Below are 25,928 nucleotides of genomic sequence, written 5' to 3'. Positions count from 1 at the left end.
GAATACTGAATCCCTTTTGAGTTAATTATTCCCCGAGACATTAAACTCATAGTCATTATTGTTAAACTATGGTCAAACTTGCCAACTGAATCTTTAGGAAGGCTTGGTGGGGCCTACTACCTGATGTTGAGCCCAAGGGGAGGCCTACTGAGACCTGTCACCCACACACGGGTCAAAGGGAGCGTCTGGAGAGGCTTACTACCCTTCTTTTCCGTAGCTGCACACTGCACCAGCGACCCAAAGACCAGAACTCACCTATAGGCAGAGTATACCAGAACTCACCTGTAGGTCCCAGTGGACCTACTACTAACAGCATTCCTGCTAACTGCAGAACTAGCAGAGAACCCAGGAGCCAGCCTTCATGGAGGCACGTGAAGGCCTGCTTTCTGACAAGGAACTAGGCCAGCTACTATGAGCCCAGGTTCTCTGAGGCTCCATCTCCAAAGGCTCAAGTCTTAGACTTACTGGCTGAAGATCCATGCTGCTGGGGACTCATCTACAGGGAGGCCTAAAAAGGCCTTCCAGCTGAAGATAAGCCTACTGCTACAGGAAAGGACCAACACCACTGGGGAGCATATCCCATTTCACTTCGAGACAATGGGTGCGTTTACATGCTCACACATAGATCTGACTGAAGCAACAGCGCCAGTCTCTGCATACACAACACTCTTGAAAACCACTAAAGAGAGAGAAGACCAACTACCGATAACCCTGCAGTGGCAGGCCAAATGGTTAACATTCACAAAGTGAACCCAGAGAATGCCAGCCACTCTACACAGTAAAGGGAGACAAACATCGCCTCAGCAGGGGCAAAACCAAAAAAATCCAGCCGCATTATCAAAACACACACAGCAGAAACCCTACTGATGAAAATAAATATTGTTCACCACTTCAGGTCCCTAAACTTTCGATGACCCTCCAGAAGCTCCAATGATATCCCCCCCCCCATTCCTACAGAAGGAGCATAATCAGCAGAAAAACTTGCAGTTCTCACTCAACATGAATAAAAAATGGTTCTTACCAAAGTTCTTACCAATAAAAAAGGAGACTTACCAGCTTGCCTGCGGCGTACAAATGTTGAGTCACCACAAGCTTCACCAACCTGAATGTCTGCTTAGATGCAGATTCAGGGAACAAAGGCTACATATACTGCTCTCTTCATGGTAACTGCACTGAATACTGAATAAATGTTGCAAACCTGTAAATGCCTTGATCTGACATCACAAAATTGTGGAAGTTTGGTTTCAGGGTCACCAGGGTATGTAGGCCACCCTGCCCACTGTGTGAGTGAGGGAGGGTTTATTTAATGAAATCATAGTCATCAGGAGGGGGGCAGGAGAGTGTGTAGTTGTTGGTTTAGTGCAGTGCTTCTAAAAAAAAATAATAAAAAAAAACAGTCCTGGGGACCACATTTTGGATGTCTTCCCCCTTTTAACACACCTGATTAAACTCATCAGCTCATTGGTAGAGAGTGCAAGGTTCCCAGTGGCCTCATTTATAAAATGTTGCGTAGAAACCATCCTAAGTTTGATCTAAGATAAATTCTCAAATGAGTGTATACGTGTGATTCTGAAAAACTTACGCGCAGAAAAATGTGCGTACACCTCTCTTTCGCATACGAAATCTATAAATCGCAAATGATCTTGAAATTTTGCACTGAATGGTTTCAGAAAAATAAGAAAAATAATTTTAGCGAGGCCGAAATCAAGGTCCCTCTTAATAATATAACTTTAATGCTGTGTAATTATTCTAACAGTATTTTGAATGCAGCATGCAGTCTATATGTTTTATTTTGAACAAGTAGCTTCTTGTAATTGATTACTTTGTACAGATATTTTTCAGGCAATTTTTAAAACTTTTGCTGCATGGTACGCTAAATATCAGTCAAAACTGTGTTGATTAAAAAAAAAAAATTAAACCTGAAACTGCTGATTTCCTTTTATTTGTGTACACTCAAAATAAAAACTAAATATCATGCTTTATTTTGTACAAAAAATTCAAATTTTAAATTGTGGAACCCAGCCATTCTAATAGGGGCACACTGTAATGTAGTGTTACAACATGCCCCACTTGCACAACTGGGATTTAGTGTCTTCTGCTGGTTAGATCAGTATTAAAGAACCATCTCAAACGTTAAATTACATATATAAGATTAAACTAATATCAGATTTCTTATTTTAAATAAACACAAAAATAGAGGTGAAAAATTTACTTTTATTTTTATTATTATTATTATTATTATTATTATGATTATTATTATTATATATTTTCAAATACCTGCAGTAGGCTACTCTGACTGCCAAACAAAAAAGTGTGTTTGTCTGCTCAGAGACTGACTTGGAGGTAAGCTCTTCCATGTCAAAGACAATTTTTATAAATATGAACATTGCAGTGAATTTTAGTGTACGCGCACTCTAAGATAAAATCAGTGTTTGTGCACGTTTAATAAATGAGGCCCATGGACTGGTTTGAGACTTACTGTTTTAGTGGAGATTTTTCAATAAATGGTCTTTTAGGACGTCTCTTTAGCCTTGTTTGAGTTCTGAAAGTATTTATGTAACATTGTAGCAAAAATTGACATTTAAAGCATTTCTTATAATTAAATTCAAAGAAGTTATAAAATTGTTCTAAAACCTTAGATGAAGTACACATTACCCAAGATTTCACATAAAATGATGCAAAAATAATAACTCCCTATAGGGTTTTTAATTCTACTCTCAATTTTTCTTCTAGGTACCACATGGGTGTCTTATATTTTAGACCTGCTGTATTTTGGTAAGGATGCTCCAGAGCGCCAGACATCCCAGCCTATCTATATGAGAGTGCCATTCCTGGAGTCATGTTTTCCAATTATGCCATCAGGTCAGAGATTCCAGTTTAATTTAGTGTTTCATGTTCACTATAAAACTTTGCTTAACATTTTCACTATACAATTAATTACGAACTGAAGCAAGAGCACAGTTATTCACAGATTTAAATATGCTATTCCACAACAGCTCATACAGTGTGTGTGTGTGTGTGTGTGTGTGTGTGTGTGTGTGTGTGTGTGTGTGTGTGTGTGTGTACACCTACATACATACATGGGACATTGTAAGGGACATTGTCCTACATTGTAAAACATATTTTTGGTTTAACTTAAAATAGTAAGTAACCTTATTGCCTTAAAATTTTGAGTTTATTGAAATAAAAAAAATTAGTTGATACTATGAAGGAAATTGGTGTAATAAATAGAAACTCAAAATATTTTGGAACCGGACCATATAAAAAATGTGAATTGGGATCTGTTTTCAGAGATCTACTTCGAGTGATTAAAAACAAGCCAATAGATAATTGGCATGCGGTCCATGCATTTCACGCACCATGAGTATAAATATGAAAGTGGAATAGTGCATCATTGCTTTTCAACTGAGGAGCCGAGACTAGTGACTCGGCCTTCAGCTGAAGCACAGCACCTGCTTTCGGGACGTACGTCTCCGTTCCCTCCTTCAGGGAATGACGGTTACATACGTAAAACGAGACGTTCCATTTCAGTCGGTCACGTTCGACGTACGTCGGAACTGACCAACGAATTGGGATCCCTACCAACATGCCAGGGATGCTGGCCCTTCCAGCGCCCTGCCTGAGCTCACTGGACCCCTGTTGGAGTGGCAGTCAGGGCTTCCAGCAGGGAAGGTCAGTCACAGCTGTTTCTCGCAAGAACCACTCAGCCTGACTACTAGATAACGCTGGGAAAGCATGCCATCTCGAGAGATGACGTCCTTCAGCAGAAGGAGGGGTGGCAGATTACACATAAGACTAACCAGGAGGGTAGTGCAACACATGGCAGTCTCTGGGGTGGTTTCTGCCTGGTCCCAGGGAGGAAAGAACACCACCAGAATCGACAGAGTGAGCTCTGTCAAGGGAAAAACATGGGGCTTATGGGGTTACTGTTAGGGAACCACTATATATGGAACCCAGCCTACAATACAAGTTCCACATGCATACGGGTGTAAGCCTGGCATCAGACAGCTGCCACGTCTGACACTGCAGGAGGAGATCAGAAGGGTTCGCCATTTCTGGGGAACACTACTGGAGAATAATAGACCCATGTATCTGGCCAGGGGCAGGAGTGGCGTTGCAAGCAACACAAGAATGAGTAATTCACACTTACTAGTCGCTGGGGGCAAGTACACGGGAAGAAACTAGCACCACACAAAGGTTATAAAATCTAGCGAACATGTTAGGTGGCGCCCAGCCCGCAGCTCTACAAATAACTACTAGCAAGGAGCCTTAAGCCAGTGCCTAGGATGAAGCCACACTCCTAGTTTAGTGTGCCAGCACCTGAACACGCAAGGCACGTCTTGCGATTGGTATGCTAAGGCGATAGCAACCACTATCCAGTGGGCTAACCTCTGCTTGGAGACATCCTTTCCCTTCTGCTGGCCTCCATAACAGATGAAGAGCTGCTCTGAGGTCCTGAAGCTTTGAGTCCGGTCAACGTAACTGTGCAGGGCACGGACAGGACACAACAAAGCCAGGGCTGGGTCTGCCTCCTCCGAGGGCAGCATTTGGTGGCGCACGGTGGTGAAGAGGATGCCCCTGAACTTGGTAGGCTGGCGAGCGAAGCCGAGTCTGATGGTATGGATGAGCCAACGAGATGTCCTGGGAAGACCTAGCCAGGCCCCCAGAGACCAATCAAGCAGGACCAACAGTCAGCGAGGGGCAGCGAGGTGGAGTGCTCTAGCCTGACTTGGTTGGCCCGGGGGCAGTTCAGAGTGTTATCTGAGTATTTCAGGGTGGGGCAGAGTGTGGGTGAGAAGGCCTGATGGCATCCTCAGTGCCCACACTGCTGCCTCTTGGCGAGATGAGGGGAGAAAAGGAGCGGCAAGGCTCAGGGGCATCACACACTGCCAACCTGACCCTCTTGGGGCCCAGGGAGGGAGAAAACTGCTCTTCTATTAAGAATGTGGGTACCACTGCACTCCGGAGAGCCAGTGGCAGGACCGAAACCTAAATGTATTTCCCCCAAGCCTTTCTCTGGGGGAGGGAGGGGTGCGGACTCCGCCTCCCTGAAAGCAGATCCCCTTCTCACTGGACCACCCATTTCAGAGCCGCATGGATGGGTTGGGCGCCTCCCTTGCGCCCGGCCACCTGCTGCCCGGGTGGAAGCTGCTGCTTGGGTTTAGCAGGGGCGGAGGCGGATGCAGGGGGATGCCCTCTGCCACAAGCAGGCGGATGCACTGCGACCGATGACTGGGTGGAGGCAATAGCTGGTCGTCGGGACAAGATTTTTATTTATTTATTTATTTATTTATTTATTTATTTATTTATTTATTTATTTATTTATTTATTTATTTATTTATTTATTTATTGCCTCTGTCAGCTTCTGGGCCACCAAGAACTGCTGGGTGAAGTACTCAATGGTGTCGCCAAGGAGACCAGCCTGAACGACAGGGGCGTTGAGAAACCAAACTTTATCAGGCTCATGCATATCTGCCAGGTTTAGCCCGACGTGACGTTTTTGGACCACAAGTGTGGACATTGCCTGACCCAGGGAGCATGCAGTGACTTTCGTCGCCCAGAAAGCGAGGTCCAACACCGAACGCAGATCCTGCTAAACCCCTGGGTCGGGACTACCCTCGTGCATGCAGGACAGTTAAACACTTAAACAGATTATGGCCCATAAATACAGAATTGTTAAAATTAATAAATTAATAATAATAATAATAATAATAATAATAATAATAATAATAATAATAATAGTAATAATAAAGAAAAGAGTACTTCACAGCATTCAGGGATATACCTTGACCTAATGCAATTCTTGGTCTCAACCATAATTTTTAATGAATATAACAGTCACACCTCAAATACACAAACAATAGAAATATGATAAACTTACCTTAAAGAGCTCCGGCCAAACATGATAGCCCTGGGCTTGTTCAATCAAGCAAACAGACTCTAAAACACAAAATATGCATCCCAGTGAGACTTCTCTTGTAATCCTATAAACTTGCCTTGCAATCCTCCACACCCTTCATTGTAATTGCTGTTTTTATTTTAATTTCATGATTCTGGACATATCTTGGGCTTTGTACATAAATAACATTTTAAAATATAATTTAAAAAAAGGAGACCCACCACAGGGATGCAAGTAAAGTGTAGGTGTAAAAACATTGTTGCTTTGCTTTACGTTTGCTAGAACTACATTTTTCACTAACTTTTTCAGGAACAGAACTGGCTGATAATCTGCCCACTTCTCCTCGTATCATCAAAACTCATTTGCCTGTTCAGCTTGTGCCCAAGTCCTTCTGGGAGCAGAACTCAAAGGTAAAATATATGGGTATTTTCCCCATCTGGGAAGTGACAACACTGGAAAGTGACAACATGTCATTAATCTACCATAATGCATGATGATGATGATGATGATGATGATGATGATGTGAAAGCTCATTTAATAGAAACTGCCTTAATGAATTACAGTTTTATCGAAATTAAATGTTTAGCAGTTGCTTTTAAAACTGTTTGTTCAAATAAAAAAAAACACAAAAAACACAGCTGGAATTTTTTGAGGAAAACCTTCAAAAATTACATTACATTTACATTTAATCATTTAGCAGAAGCTTTTATCCAAAGCGACTTACAAAAAGAGTAAAGCAATAGAAGCAATGAAACAAACAAGGGCAACAACCTGCAAGTGCTATAAGAAGTCTCTGTTAATCGAGCACAGTACACAAACAATTTTTCTTTTCTTTTTTCCCCAAAAAAAACAAATAAACAGAAAATGTAATGGAATAGTTAAGTGCTAGTCTTTAGATTGTATCTTAAGATGTTTTTTGAAAATGGCTACAGACTCGGCTGCACGAATTGAGATCGGCAGGTCATTTCACCAGGTGGGAATGGTCCAGGAAAAGGTCAGTGAGGGTGATTTCATGCCTCTTTGGGATGGAATCATGAGGCGTTGTTCACTCGCAGAACGCAAGCTTCTGGAGGGTGTGTAAGTCTGAACAAGCGAGTTTAGGTAAGTCTGAACAAGCGAGTTTAGGTATATTGGTGCAGAGCCAGTGGTTGCTTTATAGGCAAGCGCCAGTGACTTGAATTTGATGCGAGTGGCCATTGGCAGCCAGTGCAGTTTGATGAAGAGAGGCATGGCATGCATGTCTCGTTAAAGACCACTCTAGCCGCTGCATTCTGGATCAGTTGCAAGGGTTTGATAGTGCATGTTGGAAGGCCAGCTAGAATAGCATTACAATAGTCCAGTCTGGAGAGAACAAGAGCTTGAACCAGGAGTTGTGCGGCCTGTTCTGATAGGAAGGGTCTAACCTTTCTAATGTTGTATAAAGCAAATCTGCAGGACCGGGCTGTTGCAGTAATGTGGTCAGTGAAGTTTAACTGGTCCTCAATCACAACTCCAAGGTTCCTGGCTGTCCTGGATGGAGTTATGGTTGATGGAGAAGCTGAATGGAGAAATTTTGATGAAGTGCTGGGTTGGTTGAGAAAACAAGTAATTCTGTCTTTGCAAGATTGAGTTGAAGGTGATGCTCCTTCATCCAGTCAGAAATGTCTGTCAGACAGGCAGCGATACGAACACTGACTGGATCATCTGGTTGAAATGAGAAGTAGAGTTGAGTGTCATCAGCATAGCAGTGATAGGAGAAGCCGTGTTTCTGAATGACAGAACCTAATGATGACATGCAGATGGAGAAGAGAAGTGGTCCAAGCACTGAGCCCTGGGGAACCCCAGTAGCTAGATGATGTGACTTAGACACTTCACCTCTCCATGACACCCTGTAAGGACCTACTAGAGAGGTAAGACCTGAACCACTGGAGAGCAGTTCCTGAGATCCCCGTCTTCTTAAGTGTTGACAGGAGGATCTGGTTGTTAATTGTGTCAAAAGCAGCAGACAGATCCAGCAGGATAAGCACTGAGGATTTGGAAGCTGCTTTTGGCAGTCTCAGTCCCTCAGTTACCGAGAGCAAGGAAGTCTCAGTCGAATGGCCGCTTTTGAAGCCGGATTGGTTGTTGTCCAGGAGGTTGTTCTGTGCAAGAAACATAGAGAGTTGATTGAACACAACTCGCTCAAGTGTCTTTGCAATGAATGGCAGAAGGGATACCGGTCTGTAGTTCCCTATATCGAGGGAACTTAGCCACTGCGTCGAAACGACGAATTGAGGATGCTCCCTAAGCATCAACGCATCTGAAGTATGAATGAAACTAGTCCAATCCTGATTGGCGTTACGTAATGACGTAGATGTGATGGCATAACCGGAAGCTATAAAAGGGAGGCCGGCGCATAGTAGCGTCAGTTATCGCTCTTCAGCAGTAACGCTCTGTGTGATATTGTTGTTTGTCCCTATATCACGCATAAATATTATCAAACTGCGACCAAGAGCTCCGAATTCAGGCGGTGTGTGCCTCCGTGCCCTCGTTTTATGTCGGGTGCGGACACACATTCGCTATGTGTTCTGTGTTTGGGTGTTCGGCATGCCACAGCGGCTCTCGAGGGAGCCTCTTGTGAGCATTGTGAGAAGCTGACACTTAAAGTGCTTCGCTCGCGGCTGGCCGTTTTTAATGAAGGCGGTCAGTCCCGTGAACCCCGTGGTTCTGGACCCGCGGCTGCCAAGGCGGCTCGGCGTCGCAGATCATGGGGTTCACAACTGGATTTGTCAGTGGAGATTGAGACTGCCGAGGCACTTTCTCAATCATCCGCTGACAGTTCAGATGACCGTCCTCCCTGTGTGGAAGCCCGCGCTGCGGCTTCTTCCCCCAGTGTGGGCAGTCCGATGCTCATGCTCTCTGGTTCTGAGGAGCCAGATGAGTTCGACATCGAGGCGGGGGATCAAGATATCCGCCCGTCAATGAGGAGCTAGTGGAGGTGTTGACCTGTGCTGTGGCTAAATTAAACATCGATTGGCCACAAGAGAGGCAGGAGATCCAGCCACCGAGTAGGCTGGATGATCGCTTTCTCTCACGCCGGGCTCCAACACCTCGCCAGGGCTTACCATTTTTCCCGGACCTGCACAAGGGCAGGGCATATATGACGGCTGGGCGGGCTGGTAGTTCCCTGCATACATTATCGATCTTGCAGGCCTACCAGGCCGACCTCCTTAAGGAATTGGACGAGGGAGAGGGACCCTCCCCGGAGGATATTTTAGAGCTCTGGAAAGCTGCCGATCTGTCTCTCCGCATCACCAAGGAGACGGCCCGTGCCATCGGTGTCAATGGTCACTGTGGAGAGACACCTTTGGTTAAATCTGTCGGGGATGAAAGAGAAGGACAAAACCTTTCTCTTGGACTCCCCAGTTTCGCCTTCGGGTCTGTTCGGCGATGCCGTTAATAACGTCGTCGACAGATTTCAGGAGGCGAAAAAACAATCGGCAGCTTTTCGTCAGTTCCTCCCTCGTCGTCCTAAAGGGAAGGCTGCCCAGAGTGGAGTGCAGCCTCAGCCATCCACTAGCTCTTCGCACCGGCAGGTGCAAAAGGAGAGCGTCGCCTTTAGAGCCCCTCCTCCGGGAGCTTGGCAACAAAGGTGGCGCTCTCAACAGCAGCAACAGCAGTCTTCGAGGCCGAAGGGCGATCTGAGGAACGTCCTTCTCGCTAAGAAGGCTGCTGGAAAGAGGTCCTAGCCTCGGCAGGGCTTCTAAGAGCGGTCCCCCCCACGCGGACGCAACCAAGGTTGTTTTCCGTGCGGCGCTCTTGGGAAAATGATGTGCTTATCCCGCCGTCACTGACGCTTCGGGCCACATCGGTTTCCCAGGCGCAAGTGCTGTCCCAGTCGCCTCAAAAAAGACCTGCGACGGGACGACACTTGTCCCCACACACCGAAAATCGTTACCAGCTGCTCCCTGCCGGGGCTCCGCTTCAGGGGGCTGGGAATGAGATTCAAATAACACCCGAGGTCAGCCTCGAGAGGCTGATTCCCTTAGTAGATTATCTCGGCGAATGGAAATGCCTTCCGAATATATCGAAATGGGTCCTGCATACTGTGAGATAGGGTACAGACTGCAGTTCGATCACCCCCCTCCAAACCCTCTTGGGGCCCCATTCAATGGGGTGATATGGACTGCAGTGGTGCCACAGCGGGTTCACTTCCGGAGAACTGGTTGCTGATGAGAGATGTTTTGTTTGTGAAAAATTATGCAAAGTCATCAGCTGTAAGAGTTGATGAAGGAGGGGGAGGAGGAGGACAAAGGAGAGAGGAGAATGTTTTAAAGAGTGTGCGAGAGTCAGAGCAATTGTTGATTTTGTTGTGGTAGTATGTTTTTTTAGCAGTGGAGACATTTGTAGAGAAAGAAGATAGAAGAGACTGATACAAGGTAAGGTCAGTATAGTTTTTAGATTTCCGCTGTTTCCTCTCTGCCGCCCTGAGTCCAGAGCGATGTTCACAGAGAACATCAGACACGCCAGGGGGCAGATGGGGTGGGGCGGGCTGGTCTGGATGAAAGGGGGCAATAACTGTCTAAGGAGGATGTAAGAGTGGAGCAAAGAGTGTCAGTAGCATTGTTAGCATCCAGTGCTGAGAACTGAGCAGGTGGAGGGAGTGAAGATGAAACCATAGTGGATAGGCAAGAGGGAGAGAGTGAGCCCTAGATTACGCCGAAAGCTAATCTGTGTCGGAGTGCATGTTGTATCAGGAGTCAGTATGAGGTTAAGAGTGATGAAAAAGAGGTCTGAGGTGTGTAATGGAGTAACTAAAGTGTTGTCCGTGGAGCAGTTGCGTGTGTAGACGAGGTCTAATTGGTTACCTGATCTGTGAGTAGCCGTAGTTGATACTAACTTAAGGTCAAATGAAGTAAGTAGAGTGCTGAAGTCTGTGGCTAGGTGTTTATCAAGATGGATGTTGAAGTCACCAAGCAGAATCAGAGGAGTGCCATCCTCAGGGAAGCTAGAAAGTAACACATCCAACTCCTCCACAAAGTTACCGAGGTGACCTTGAGGACGATAGACCACTACCACATTGATTTTAACAGGGTGAGCAATAGTAATTGAGTGCAATTCAAATGAACTGGCCGATAGAGATGGTAAGGGATCAAATTTCCAACCATTTGAGATAAGCAAACCAGTACCCCCACCCCTCCCAATAGGCCGAGGGGTGTGTGAAAAAGTTAAATTGGTTGAAAGGGCTGCAGGAGTGGCAGTGTCCTCTGGTTTGATCCAGGTCTCAGTTAGGGCAATGAGGCTGAGCTGAGAATGAGTCCCAATAGATGAAATAAAGTCTGCTTTGTTTACAGCAGACTGGCAATTCCAGAGACCAATTGGAATAGAGAGTAAAGTAGCAGAGGATTTTAGGAAATATTGCAAATTATTAGGATTGCGACGTCTCGTGCGTACAGAGCGTGATTTACGAGTGCTAGTAGTACTAGTTGAGATTTGAAAGCACATGGTGAATACAGATCAGAGAAAAGGCCAGATAGGAATTAGAAAAAACAAAACACAAATAATGAAAAGGAAAATGATACTCAAGTGTATTGTCGGGGTCCTTGCTCGGGAAGAATTGCACAGGGAAGAGTTGAGGTCTTTACACTCGTAGGTCTTCACACAAGGAGGGCTTCACACTGCCGCTTCCGCTACCGCGGACTATCACGCTATTTATAATCACCTGAGTATCGTTATTGAAAGCAGCTGGGAATGTCTCCAACAAACGCTCACTCACAACATGGCAATGACCAAACAAATGCTAACTCCTCCACACACACCGCGAGAATACACAAAAACTAATAATACACACCACTGTACTATACAGACACACTTATCCAACAACAAATGAACAAACAATCAAATGAGAAAAATTACAAACATTATAATTATGTTCAGTTATGCACTCAATACTTGGTCGGGAATCCTTTTGCAGAAATGACTGCTTCAATGCGGCGTGGCATGGAGGCAATCAGCCTGTGGCACTGCTGAGGTGTTATGGAGACCCAGGATGCTTCGATAGCGGCCTTAAGCTCATCCAGAGTGTTGGGTCGTGCATCTCTCAACTTTCTCTTCACAATATCCCACAGATTCTCTATGGGTTTCAGGTCAGGAGATTTGGCAGGCCAATTGAGCACAGTAATACCATGGTCAGTAAACCATTTACCAGTTGTTTTGGCAATGTGAGCAGGTGCCAGGTCGTGCTGAAAAACCAAATATTCATCTCCATAAAGCTTTTCAGCAGATGGAAGCATTAAGTGCTCCAAAATCTCCTGATAGCTAGCTGCATTGACCCTGCCCTTGATAAAACACATTGGACCAACACCAGCAGCTGACATGGCACCTCAGACCATCACTGACTGTGGGTACTTGACACTGGACTTCAGGCATTTTGGCATTTCCTTCTCCCCAGTCTTCCTCCAGACTCTGGCACCTTGATTTCTGAATGACATGCAAAATTTGCTTTCATTGGACCACTGAGCAAGAGCCCAGTGCTGCTTTTCTGTAGCCCAAAAGTGGCTTGACCTGGGGAATGCGGCACCTGTAGCCCATTTCCAGCACACGCCTGTGCACGGTGGCTCTGGATGTTTCTAATCCAGACTCAGTCCACTGCTTCCGCAGGTCCCCCAAGGTCTGGAATCGGTCCTTCTCCACAATCTTCTTCAGGGTCCAGTCACCTCTTCTCGTTGTGCAGCGTTTTTTGCCACACTTTTTCCTTCCCACAGACTTCCCACTGAGGTGCCTTGATACAGCACTCTGGGAACAGCCTATTCGTTCAGAAATTTCTTTCTGTGTCTTACCCTCTCGCTTGAGGGTGTCAGTGATGGCCTTCTGGACAGCACTCAGGTCGGCAGTCTTACCCATGATTGCGGTTTTGAGTAATGAACCAGGCTCGGAGTTTTTAAAAGCCTCAGGAATCTTTTGCAGGTGTTTAGAGTTAATTAGTTGATTCAGATGATTAGGTTAATAGCTCGTTTAGAGAACCTTTTCATGATATGCAAATTTTTTGAGAAGGACCTGTATATGATTTCAGTCAATGACATACAGTCAAACACTTTTATTTCAACACAAAACTAAACACTCAAATTATACTCCACATGAGTAATTTACAATTCCAACTTGATAGCAAACTGAACTTTGCCCAGAAAAAAAAATAAAAAATAAAAATGTTTACATTGAACAGTGTCATGGCCATCAATCAATAATTTAGATGTTTATCTGCTTACCCCCAGTGCATCCAACATGAAGGTGTGTTTGTTTCTTCAGTAGAACATAAATGAAGATTTTTAACTTGTGTGCCAATCATATAATGGCGTGAATAGGTAACAATTTTATGAGAGCAAAACAAACAAACACCTTGCTGCTCCTGATGACACATTGATGTCTTAAGAAATAACAGACACTTTGGTTTTTGTGAGAAACAGTATTTATGTTATTTTTTTTACCTCATATCCCGATGAGTCTCAAGTTTTCCCATCGGCTACTACTTCCGTCTAAAAAGGTCAAACTGGTGTGATCATATGTAGATGCCTCATTCCACCGATCAGCGCGGCCATTAATGAGGAATATATATAATTTGGTTTCTTACAGAAACTGATCAGCTCGTGTCTTAAGACATCAATGTGTTGTCAAGAGCAGCAGGTTTTTTTTGCACGTTGTCTAATGGGTCCTGCACACTGAGCGATTTTTCAAAATCCTTTGCGAATGTCCCTTGTCAGACTGTACGAACATGATCGCCATGTCACACTGTAAGATCTCAGTTGACATTAATGTCAGACTGCACGATAGTGAAGGCGCGCTAAAAACGGACACACGCAAGAAAACTCGTCCGGAGTTTTATATCATCAATGAATGACGCGTTCGGTAATGGTGAGCTGCATTACACGCGGGACTGAAATGCTGACTACAAAGAAATCTCTAGCTCTCGTTTTGGTCATAGTTTGTCTTGAAAAACGGAGATATTTGACTGTCATCGTAGGAGAAGTCACACTGCAGGATTGTGTGCCAAATCTTCTGACACTCCCAGAATTTCCTCTGAGGTCAAATTTGATCGCAGCGCTCATTAATCGGCTGCCGGTGAACATGTCAAACTAACGACCAAAGACATCAGATTTTAGCCTAGGATCTGAGGAATCTTTTAGGATTTACTAAATTTGTCTCAGACGGCACAGTGTGCACCCGGCTTAAGCATTTTTTTTTTTTTGCTCTCATATAATTTTATTCTCACCATTATATGACTGGTGCACAGCAATGGTTGGAGTTAAACATCTTCCTTTGTGTTCTACTGAAGAAACAAACACACCTACATGTTGGATGCACTGGGGTTAAGCAGATAAACATCTAATTTTCATTTTTGTGTGAACTGACCATTTAATACTACCCCATACCTAAGCTTAACAACCTATTTAATTAATGAGCAGTAATTAGGGGTTTATTGAGGCAAAGTCATAGTTCATAGGTCAATAAAAAAGTCATAGTTAATAGTTAGTTAATAGTGAGAATTGGAGTGTGACCATATTTCCTATTGTACCAAACCTGTATTGAACCGTCACCCCAAAACCGAGGTTCATCCCGAACCGTGACTTCTGTGTGCCGTTACACACCAATTGTAAAGCACAGTTCACCATATAAAGTGATCGGGTCTCTTCAGAACATTTGGACTAAACCGCTCAATTCATATGGACTAGTTGTACCATCTCTTTATGAACTTTTTGAAGCTTCAAAGTAGTAGGTGCATAGACAGTCAATGGGTGGACAGAAAGCATTCTGATTTAATTAAAAGATCTTCAGTTGTGTTCTGAAAATCAACAAACGTCCTATGGGTTTGGAACGACATTAGTCATTTTAAGAACTTACATTTTTGGGTGAACTAAACGTTAAAAATGAACAAAGTTTAATAAATACTGTAATAATATAATAATAATAATAATAATAATAATAATAATAATAATAATAATATTGCTCCTTGTTAGTTCATGTTAGTAAATACATTACAATAAAGTCTCATTTGTTAACATTAGTTAAATTTTTTACTACTCACATTACATAAACTTCTTCAACACCTCCTCTTCTTAACTGAACCAGTCCTCATGGGATGAAACAGTCTGTGGCTGAACCTGTGGTACGATTCTTCTTGCATGGTCTTCAAATGTTTTAAAGGTCCTGTTTTTCATGTGTTTTTGAAGCCTTGATTGTGTTTACAGTGTGCAATATAACATGAGTTCATGTTTCGTGTGTAAAAAAAAACAGTATTTTTCACACAATTTACTTATCTGTACACCGCTGTTTTCTCTGTCCTAAAAATGGCCTGATGATTTCCTTGTTCTATGAAGTCCCTCCTTCAGAAATACGTAACGAGTTCTGATTGGGCCAGCGCTTCCTGTGTTGTGATTGGACAGCAGCTTAGCGCACTTTGCCCCGGAAAGGTCCCGCCAAGACCACTCCCCCTTTTTTGCCTGTTCTTGTGGGCGGAGGGTTAGTCAACAAACTGTTCTAGTGATGTCATTCTTGCAAGGAAGTGCAGGGGTGTAGTCCAAACCGGCTGTTCGCTGTAGGCTTTGAAAGGGAACTTCTGGTAAAATATCTCGCTTGGCATTGAACTTTGAGCGTTATAATTTTGCAGGTATTATTAATGCTCTAACAGCAACATTTCACACTAAATAAAGTTGGAAAGATGGGATCGCGAAGAACAGGACCTTTAATATAGATCTTTCTGTGGAAGAAAAAGAAAGTCAGAAGTTTTATTTAAAAAAGTGCATTACTATTATTATTTTTTACCATTTTTAATCATTAGATTATTATAAGAGTATTATTTCAATTGTGATACCAAGGTTAGGCAAGACATAAGTTGCATTTGGCTTAAATCAATGTAAGCTGTATCTTGATAAAACTATTTTAAAAAGCACTGATGCACAATTGCATCTGCATGACAATACAAAATCATCTAAAACTTGTAAGAGAAGAGCAACAGTTAAATCTAGGTGAAATAAATTAATCTTTTGTTCATTTCCCATTTTATGAATGTACACTTTCATCAGGGAGGTATTAATTTAACTTAATTTGTATATTAATGTTTATCATTTAGGCGTAGTTTGCAGTGGTGCAGAACTGGACTGCTTTATATTAAAGGAGTACTTCAGCACTGGGAAGATGAATCTGTATTTAAACTGGGTCATTAATGTAGTAGAAATGTGAAATAATTATTTTATTTGATGCTTTCTAGACTGAGAAAGGACAGAAAATATATTTTTGTCTCATGGGGATAAAAGACAACAATTCCCAGAATGCTTCGCTGCCCTACAAAGCCACTCCCAAAGCCACCGCTACTAGATTACTGAATCACTGATCACTTTCCCACCGCGACCGCGTTCATTTTCATAAAATCAGTTCAGTTAGAGAACAGACATTACAATTAAAATCACAATTAAAAGCATATATATACATTTATATATATATATATATATATATATATATATATATATATATATATATATATATATATATAAAACCTTTGTAATCGTAAAAAAAATTCAAAAGTAACTGTAATTTAATGGCACATTTTTTTTCTCAGTAACTGTAACAGATTACAGTTCCATTTATTTTGTAATTAAATTACATAACGGTGTTACATTTAACTAGTTACTCCCCAACACTGTATCTATGTATATACGAGCAGCGAGGGGGAGAGGACGCTGGCGTTGTCTGTTCGCCGCTTTTCCACCCGATTGTAGTTTATATATGTTAATTATAGACTATTTTTATTTTACTTTTTGTCAGTATATAGTACATTCAGTCAGTGCTAATTTTGGGACATATTGCTTGGATCTTATCGTCTCGTATAGCTCTTCTCGGCTGTTGGCAGTTTGAATGGACTCCCTCATGACAGGAGAGGACTCTCATTGTTCACCACTTTTATACATCTAAAACCTTTTTTGTACGGATTTTTACGATTTTTCTCCTAATTTCAAAGACTTTTACTCACCCCCTGCTATCTCTTCTAAAAATCGGCTGTTTGCTGGGATTGCTGGGAGTTGGCGCATAAACTCCTCTGCTATAGTATGGACCATCATCTCGCTTTGCCTGACAGTGTTCCAGCTCTGTGTTTCTATAATGTATAGTGCTAGTCAAAACCTTCCAGCGGCCATCTCGAAATATTAAATATTCCATCCCATAGCTGCTAAATTTCAACGACCGCACATTTCCGGCGTGCATCGGGGTCATTAAGGAACTTGGACTTCTGTGCAGACCGCGTTACATCCATAGAGGCTCTAGCCGCGGGCTAGTTTATCATCAGCCTGAAAACTCTGCATCAGCCATACCATCCATCTGGACCTCCGTCGCACATCTGCCGCATCATCACAACAGTGTTACTCTCCATTTTGGTAACATGGGAACCACTGCGAGATCTCACCAATCTAAACTGGATGACGCAACGCGAGATCTTTTAGCACAGCGCAGGACAGAAAAGGTGGAGTGGATTTTAGTGTTTTACGGCCAATAACGAGATTCACCACCCCATCAACGCTCAAAATAGAACTTTTTAATGCACAATCCCTCACAAATAAGTCATCTTTCATCCAAGACCACATCATTGATAAGAGATTAGACCTTATGTGCTTAATGGAAACATGGCATCAGCCTGCAGTTTACTCAGCACTTAATGATGCCTGTCCTCCTGGTTACAGCTACCTGGAGAAAGCCCGCTACACTGGTCGTGGTGGTGGCTTAGCTGTAATTCATAGACAATCATTGGAGCTGTTTTTTGTCCCTCTGCCCACAGTGTCATCATTTGAATACCTTGCTTTTAAATGTAAACCCCCTTTTTCTTTGACAATACTGCTTATTTATCGGCCCCCAAAAACAAATTCTGTTCTATCTATCTCTGAGATGCATGACTTTCTCACAACACTCTGCTCTACTTCTGCCAACATTTTAATATCAGGAGATTTTAATATTCATGTAGATACCCCCTCCTGTCACCTGGCAGCTGAGTTTCTGCAATTATTGGACTGCCTCAATCTCCAACAGCACATGGTTGGCCCCACTCATTCTAGGGGGCACACTCTGGACTTCATTTCCAACTCTCCTCATATTAGAAACCTCTTGGTGTATGATCTGGGTGTGTCTGACCACCAGGCCATCTCATTGGAGCTGTCACGCCCCTCTTCCCTTGCCAAAGATACCCGTCAAATTTGCTTCAGGAACCTGAAAAAGATTAACCAAGACTCTTTAACTACAGACCTTCAGCAATTCTCCTCTGTTGATCTCTCCTCAGTCTCGGAGTCGGTTGACTTCTACAACAAGTCTCTGAGCAGCCTTCTAGATCTTCACGAACCTGTCAAAACTAGAATGGTCACCTTCTCGCGCTCAGCATCCTGGTACACCAGCGAACTGCGGAAGATGAAGATGGCTGGACGTGTACTTGAGAGGCGTCTCAAACTCTCAGGACTCACTGTTCATAGGCAAACCTATAGAGATCATCAGAAGGCCTACGCAAGGTCCTTGAGAGATGCTCAATCACATTTCTACTCTTGCATCATCAACAATAACCCTGGAAACTCCAAGAAGCTTTTCTCCACTATAAATCACATCCTCAAACTGCAAACTCACTCTTTTTCAGAAGCCACAGGAGAGAGGTGCAATAAGTTCATGACCTTTTTTAAGGAACAAATTAGACAACATCCACTTGCCTCTATCTAGCACCTCCGCTCTGCCTGTCCTGTCTGTTGATCCACAGCCAGGGACCTTCCAACATCTCTGCTGCTTCTCCATCATCACACAGCTCGAGGTTAAAGGGGGGGTGAAACACTCAGTTTCAGTCAGTGTCATGTCAATCTTGAGTACCTATAGAGTAGCATTGCATCCTGCATATCTCCGAAAAGTCTTTATTTTTTTTATAATTATATAAGAAAGATGCGCTGTTCCGAGTCTTTCCGAAAAAAGCCGAGCGGGTGGGGGCGTATCGTGTGAGCGGAGCTAAATAATGACGTGTGCGCGCCGCTGTTGAGTGCGTCGTAAAGCTGTGTCATCCCTAACAGCGGGAAAAACTTTATTCAAAATAAAAATATGGCTTTTAATCAGATACAGCCATACATCTATGATCCGGAATCAGACCCAGAGGCTGAAGTTGAACAGGAGCAGCAGCAAAAACGACTAGAGCAGGACGTCTCTATGTGGTACAAGTTATACACTAACTATATAATATGCTTAGCGACTTGTGTTATTTACATATTTATACTTGAATTATATCGTCGTATTTTTGTCTTTGAAGGTGTACATGTGGGAAGTGCAGTTGTGCACGTGTGTGTGTGTGTTTACGCGTGGTTTGTGTAGACAATTGTAACGTTATTAAGCGGACTGGTTTTGCACGGCAGGCTAAGTTAGTGTTTACATAGAAAGACACGGAATAGTAGCGCATTTGAATGAAGAAGCGCGCTTATTTAGTTCAACATATTTCCCCACTCTTTGTGTATTGTTGTTTGGAGTGCTTTTACAATACACAAACATAAAGTTACACATATAGTGGCCAGCTAAACAAATGTACACGCACTACACATCGCATGCTCCATTGATCAATTAACTATACGTGATCATGTTTGGGCTACTTGATGAGCATAGGCAAAAACACAGACATTTGAAGCAGTCTTACTCACCGCCTGCGGTTCTAACGTTGGGACCTTTATCGTTGGGACTGCTCCATCCTTTAGCATTAGGCGATTGGAAAATCCGGCGTCGAGCTGGGCCTTGTTTATAAAACAGTCAGCACCGAAATGCAGCGAACAGATATAAACATTCGCGCAACTCAGTTGCTGATCTGGAAAAGCAAATTCCATCCACTCTTGCCTTAACGCGGGTTTTGGGGGAATCTGTGCAGGACTGTCTTGGTCTGGCAACCAAAAACGCACTTTTTTGGTGACATTGTTAGTTGTGCACATCACCTGTGCAGCGCATCCTACAAGCCAGTGCTTTGATGGGCGTAGCCTGTTACTTTCGCTCTCTCCCTCTCTCTCTCTCTCTCTCACGCTCTTCCAGTAGAATTGTCTGTACGGCCCATACAAGGAAATTCCGCCCCCATTAATGTCAAAGTGGACGCATGATCGCAAAAAACTTGCCGAAACTTATGACTAACCGGAAGTAGTATTTTTGACAAAGAAATCCTCCCATCAAACGTCCACCTTAACTTTTGAAACTTTGTCCATGTTTAGTATGGGATTCCATGTCTTTAACAGTGTAAAAAGATCAGTATGCATGAAACAGCATTTCACCCCCCCCTTTAAGGACATCATCAGAAAAATGAAACCATCCACCTGTGCACTGGATCCTTTTCCTAGAGCCATGGTAAAATCTAACCTTTGTGTCTTAAGTCCATTTATAACCAAGATTATTAATAATTCCCTCCAGGCTGGCCTTATTCCTTTATCTCTAAAAACTGCTATCATCAGACCACTTCTAAAAAAACTACTTTAGACCCAGATGTTATTGACAACTACAGGCCCATCTCCAACCTCCCATACCTCTCTAAGGTGCTGGAAAAAGTTGTTGCTGCACAGCTTCAGGTCCATTTGGAGCATAACAATCTTTTTGAGAAATTTCAGTCTGGTTTCCGCTCAGGACACAGCACAGAAACAGCTTTGGTCAGGGTCACAAAACCAAAGCACAAACACTCTTTGGTTTTGGTCAGGGCAGATGCTGGTTCCCCATCCCTTCTCATCCTCCTGGACTTAACTGAAGCTTTCGATACAGTTGACCATAACATCCTCCTTCACCGTTTACATTCCACCATCGGTCTCTCTGACTCGGTCCACAACTGGTTTTCTTCTTATCTCACTGGGAGAACTGAATATGTTGTGTTAGGTGAAGCTACATCCCTGTCACACAATGTCACCTGCGGTGTCCCTCAAGGCTCTGTGCTCGGACCCACCCTGTTCATACTCTACATGCTCCCCCTTGGCCGTCTCATCAGCCGGCAGGGGATTTATTTTCACTGCTATGCTGATGACACTCAACTTTACTTTAGGACAAGTTCATCTCCCTCTGCTAACCTCACACCATCCACTTTGATCACTTGCCTGGGTGAGATAAAGGCGTGGATGAAGCAAAACTTTCTGCAGCTAAACAGCTCCAAGACTGAAGCTATCCTAGTCGGCACTCCACTTCAGGTCCAGTAGTCCGTTATCACCAGCATTGCTTTCTCTGGTCAGGTCATTCCACTTTCCACTTCAGTCACTAATCTGGGGGTCAGAATGGAATCACAGCTTACTTTTGAAGCTCACATCAATCACCTGTGTAAGACCTCCTTCTTCCACCTCAGAAACATTGCCAAACTTTGTCCCATTCTAACACTGGCAGATGCAGAGAAGCTTGTCCACGCCTTTATCTCCTCCAGGCTGAACTACTGCAATGTGCTCCTTATTGGCATCCCTAGCAAAAATCTCCAGAGGCTGCAGTGTATTCAGAACAGTGCTGCTAGGATCCTCATGAGGGCGCGCAAATACAACCACATCACCCCCATTCTAAAATCACTCCACTGGCTTCCTGTGTCGTTCAGGATCGAGTACAAGATCTCTCTCCTTACGCACCAGTGCATCCATGGTGATGCTCCCTCCTATCTCAAGGAACTCCTCACCACACAAACAGCCACTCGTAACCTCCGCTTTGTTTCTCTGTTTCGTCTTAAAACTCCCTCAACCAACTATGGGTACTATAGGAGATCGGGCCTTCTGCTCTGCAGCCCCCAGTCTGTGGAATGCTCTCCCTGACCACCTGCGGACTCCACAGACTATAGATGCTTTTAAGTGTGGTCTTAAAACCCACCTTTTTAGCAGAGCTTTTAATTGACTTGTTACTTCTTTATTTTTATTTTCTTTTTTTATTTATTTATTTTTTCAGTTTTATTTATTTTATTTTATTCATTTACTTATTTATTGTTGTTGATTGTTTTTTAATTCTGTAGCACTTTGAGATTTTGTTTAATATAAAGTGCATTATAAAAATTAAACATATATATATAACATTTATTGCGTGGAAACGTTCCACTTCATCATTGCGTGGAAACCTTCCGCTTCCTTGTTGCGTGTAAACTTTCCAATTCCTCGCTGCGTGATAACTTTCCACTTCATCGCTGCATGGACATTTTTTTTACTTTCTCGCTGCGTAAAAACTTTTCACTTCCTCTGTGCATGGAAACTTTCCACTGAATAATTGTGTTTTAACTTTCCACTTCTCATTGGAACGCTGGAAAACGGGAAAGAAAAGCATGGGTGCTTGCTGGATGGAGAGAAAACCACCCCGGTGGAAGACACAGAGGGTTTTAATCGATGAAATCATTTATGTGGTAGTGGAGAAAATAAGCCAGAGAAACTGGGCTCCTGTGGGAGATACAGGAGAAAAGAATTAGACAGACAAGTGAGAAACACGCTATGCCTTATTATTGCAGGATCAAATTCAAATCTCATTCAATTCATATGAGGGAGATCTTACAACTTTAGGAAGTGTTTGTATGTAACGTTATCAATCATATTTCATGAAATGGAGCTTGCCATTACACCCAGAGGGTTGTTTATGCCGTCTAGCTTTGATCCGAATTCTGATCGCAGCGCTTTTAGCTCGGTTAGCAACTCGGCCATCTTCGTCTTGCTGCTAGCATCCATGTTCTCGGTAGACGATGCAGTTTTTGCACTTTGAGTACTTGTTTTACGTTAATTCCGAAAAGATGTCGCACTCCTTAACTGAGAGGGGCTTAGACATAATCGAGAAGGAGTTGAAAGATCAGGTTTGTAAAAGTTAGGGGTAGTTTATGTGCGAAGTTGTTGAGAGCTCTCACACTACGCAGCCATCTTCATCGAGGACAAGTCCCCCCCCCCCCCCCCCCCCAGCCCCGCAGCTAGCTTTCTAAGCGAAACCCCCATTTCATCAGTACTGACAACGTCTCCATTCCCTTCCTTCATGGAACGAGGGTTACATACGTAACCGAAACGGTTAACACTGTGAAGCTGCTTTGAAACAATCGTCATTGTAAAAGCGCTATAGAAATAAAGTTGATTGATTGATTGATGGATTAATCCGCATCTGACAACACTACATAAATAATCTTTAAATAATATTACTTAACTGTCAAAGATACTTAGTTTTTGTCTCATTTTAATGTCCTGTTTCATGTTATAATTATATCTATTTTTTTCACTCATTCCAGATTGTGTATGTAGCTCGGAACGCAAAAGACAATGCAGTTTCCTATTTTCATTTTGATCGAATGAACATGGTGCAGCCTGAACCAGGAGACTGGAACACCTTTTTACAGAAATTTATGGAAGGGAAGAGTAAGAAAAATACTTTCAATATTAAAATCTTTTTGTAAATTACAATGTGAATTTTTTTAAAGAACCAATATCTGGGAAAAATAAATGAATACAATTATAAATAAATATAAAAATAATATTATAAAAAAATAAAAATAAAACATTAAGAGAGCAAAAGTTTCATTATGTGCAACCCATATATGAATCAATAAATTTATCACTGAGAAATTTGATTTAATATCTTCCTAGATGTTTTTGGTCCTTGGTACGACCACGTCAGTGGATGGTGGGAGAAAAAACAGACTTATTCTAACCTACTCTACTTGTTCTATGAAGATTTGGTGGAAGTAAGCTATAAAGCATAAAGTTTTTTATTTTATTTATTTATTATCAAGCGTGAAATAAATATGTTAAATGTGTATAAAAGTGTATATTTGTATGCCTTTTTCAGGACACAGGTTGTGAGGTGGAACGTTTGTGTTCCTTCTTGGGTTTGTCCACCTCTGTGGAAGAGAGAGAGAATATAACAAAGGGTGTTCAGTTTGATGCCATGAAACAGAACAAGATGACCAACTATTCCACAGTCCCAGTCATGAACTTTAAGATCTCACCCTTTATGCGAAAAGGTTAATAAACTACTGAATCATCCAATTTGGTCTGTCTAAATTCTCTTTCAACTTACTTTAATCTTTTCTTTCCAAAAGGTAAAGTTGGGGACTGGAAAAATCACTTCACTGTGGCACAGAATGAACAGTTTGATGAGATCTACAAGCAGAAGATGAAGAATACCACTGTCAAGTTCCGCAGTGAGATTTAATTTTAGATTAATGACCCACTAGCAGTCAATGGGCATTAGTCAATGGTCTTACTTTTCTGTATCAAATTATGCCAATCTATGTTTTATGTAACTGATTTAAAAAAGGTTTGAACAGAAAAGAAAAAAATATACAACGAGTCTTATCAGTTTATGCAACTGGTCCCAAGGTAACTGGATAAATATTTTGTATATTCCGATCCAATCTGAATTCTTACCTGTAATGCTGCCTGAATCATACACTGTTCGTTGGTTGGCCAGAGCAGAACTGGCTCCCTGACTGAGCCTGGTTTATCCTAAGGTTTTTTTCCCCCTCCATTCTATCACCTGATGGAATTTGTGATCTTTGCCATTGTCGTATAAATGTATTTTTGGTACAAAACATCTGAACATTTGTGAGAGTGAAATTTGTATCTGTAGAGCATATCCACACGTATATCAATAAATTTAAAGTAACAGAGAAAAATATTTTAGGAGTTGTAAACTTGTAGCTTTTTTTTCTCCCTTACAACAGTTACACCTTCACACATTATTTACTGCAGGTGCACAAATCCTATTCTACAAACACACATTAAGAAACTTCATGTGTGTTTGTAGTTTTGTATGGTACTTGGTTTTCCTGCTGTTACTGTACTAGCATCTTGTGTTATCTAGACAATGCTGTCTCTCTCTAAGAAACTTTCAATTTAATCAGAATTTGTTTAAACAGTCAATAAGTGGATAAAATCGCTACTTACTGCTTGCAGGAATAAAGTTGTCCCAAAGACCCTGAGCGAAGCTTGCTTGAATTGGGCCGAACAAACGAATGATCTTGAATTAAATTGTTGTGGTATCCGATTATAAACATCAACCATGACTGTTGACATTTTTATCTGTGGGAAGGGTAGAAAACATTCGGTGTCACTTCATGCTTTGAAGTGGCAAATCCTATTCTATGAACACATGAAGAAACTCATGTGAAACTCAAATGACAAGCGCGCTCTCACTTTTGCACCGTAGCTCGGCAGATCAGAAGAGCTCGATTGTACGGAGCTCCGCCCCAACGGGACGTGGTGGTGGTGGAAGATAGATAGATAGATAGATAGATAGATAGATAGATAGATAGATAGATAGATAGATAGATAGATAGATAGATAGATAGATAGATAGATAGATAGACAGACAGACAGACAGACAGACAGACAGACAGACAGACAGACGTTTCAAACAGCTCAGTATGTTAACAATGGATCGGTTAGTGTTTTATTTTGAACTTGGACTTAATAGCTAGCATAAAAATACAGTCAGTGCTTAGTATAACGAGTTCGGTAAAATTGCCAATATATTCAGATTCAAACTTCCCGAAACAATAACTCATGTTCTAAACGTTGTTAAAACACTAATGACACCTCTTGAAGGTAGACAACGAGCTACAGCCCAATTTTCCTCAAAACAAGCCAAGAGAAAAGGATGAATAAGGGACCGTCAGCAAAGTGCAAAACCCAAGTCATTAACTTCAATGTTACACAATGTAGTGTCTCCAAATTCAGTTTGCATAAACTCGCCTACTTGTCATACAACACTTAGTTTGATCAAAATGATGTTAGGATTTTTTTATTAGGAAAACATATTTAGCTAACTTCACTGAATAATTCAGTTAACACATCACAGTATTGTCACGGTTCATGAATTCATCGGCTCCTTTTTCTGTGTCATGTGAGGTTGTGTTGGAGGCGTGGTCACTGATTATGGGGCTCATCACCTTCACCTGCTGCACTCATCAACCACACCATATAACCTGGTCTCTCACTGGCACCCATTGACAGATTATTTCAGGTGCTCCTGGTGTGGCTTGCCTTCAGCTCCCGCTCTCTGGAGATTTCGGCATCTGGTTTGTCCGCTGCATCCCTGCTTCGCTGTTCTGCCTGCCTTCGCTACCTGC

The 25,928-nt window shown here is 42.5% G+C and overlaps 1 protein-coding gene across 3 annotated transcripts in view; it reads left to right on the top strand.

The window, feature by feature from the left end:
* LOC137038531 (cytosolic sulfotransferase 3) overlaps nt 1-24,783 on the top strand; it is a 37,704-nt gene extending 12,921 nt beyond the window's left edge. The window contains exons 3-8 of one of the 3 annotated variants that reach the window (XM_067413174.1): nt 2,734-2,862; nt 6,209-6,309; nt 23,088-23,214; nt 23,443-23,540; nt 23,645-23,819; nt 23,898-24,782. In XM_067413174.1, coding sequence (XP_067269275.1) covers nt 2,734-2,862; nt 6,209-6,309; nt 23,088-23,214; nt 23,443-23,540; nt 23,645-23,819; nt 23,898-24,010 — 743 coding nt within the window. In that variant the 3' untranslated portion in view covers nt 24,011-24,782. Of the gene's footprint in view, nt 1-2,733; nt 2,863-6,208; nt 6,310-23,087; nt 23,215-23,442; nt 23,541-23,644; nt 23,820-23,897 lie in introns of all 3 variants that reach the window. The other 2 variants (XM_067413175.1, XM_067413176.1) reach the window with 2 other exon arrangements.
* Nucleotides 24,784-25,928: the final 1,145 nt, after the last annotated feature.

Source organism: Pseudorasbora parva, chromosome 13, assembly GCF_024679245.1.
Source record: "Pseudorasbora parva isolate DD20220531a chromosome 13, ASM2467924v1, whole genome shotgun sequence".
NCBI classification, from domain to species: Eukaryota; Metazoa; Chordata; class Actinopteri; order Cypriniformes; family Gobionidae; genus Pseudorasbora; species Pseudorasbora parva.
Note: the sequence above shows the minus strand (reverse complement) of the source record. Positions and strands in the feature narration are given on the sequence as shown.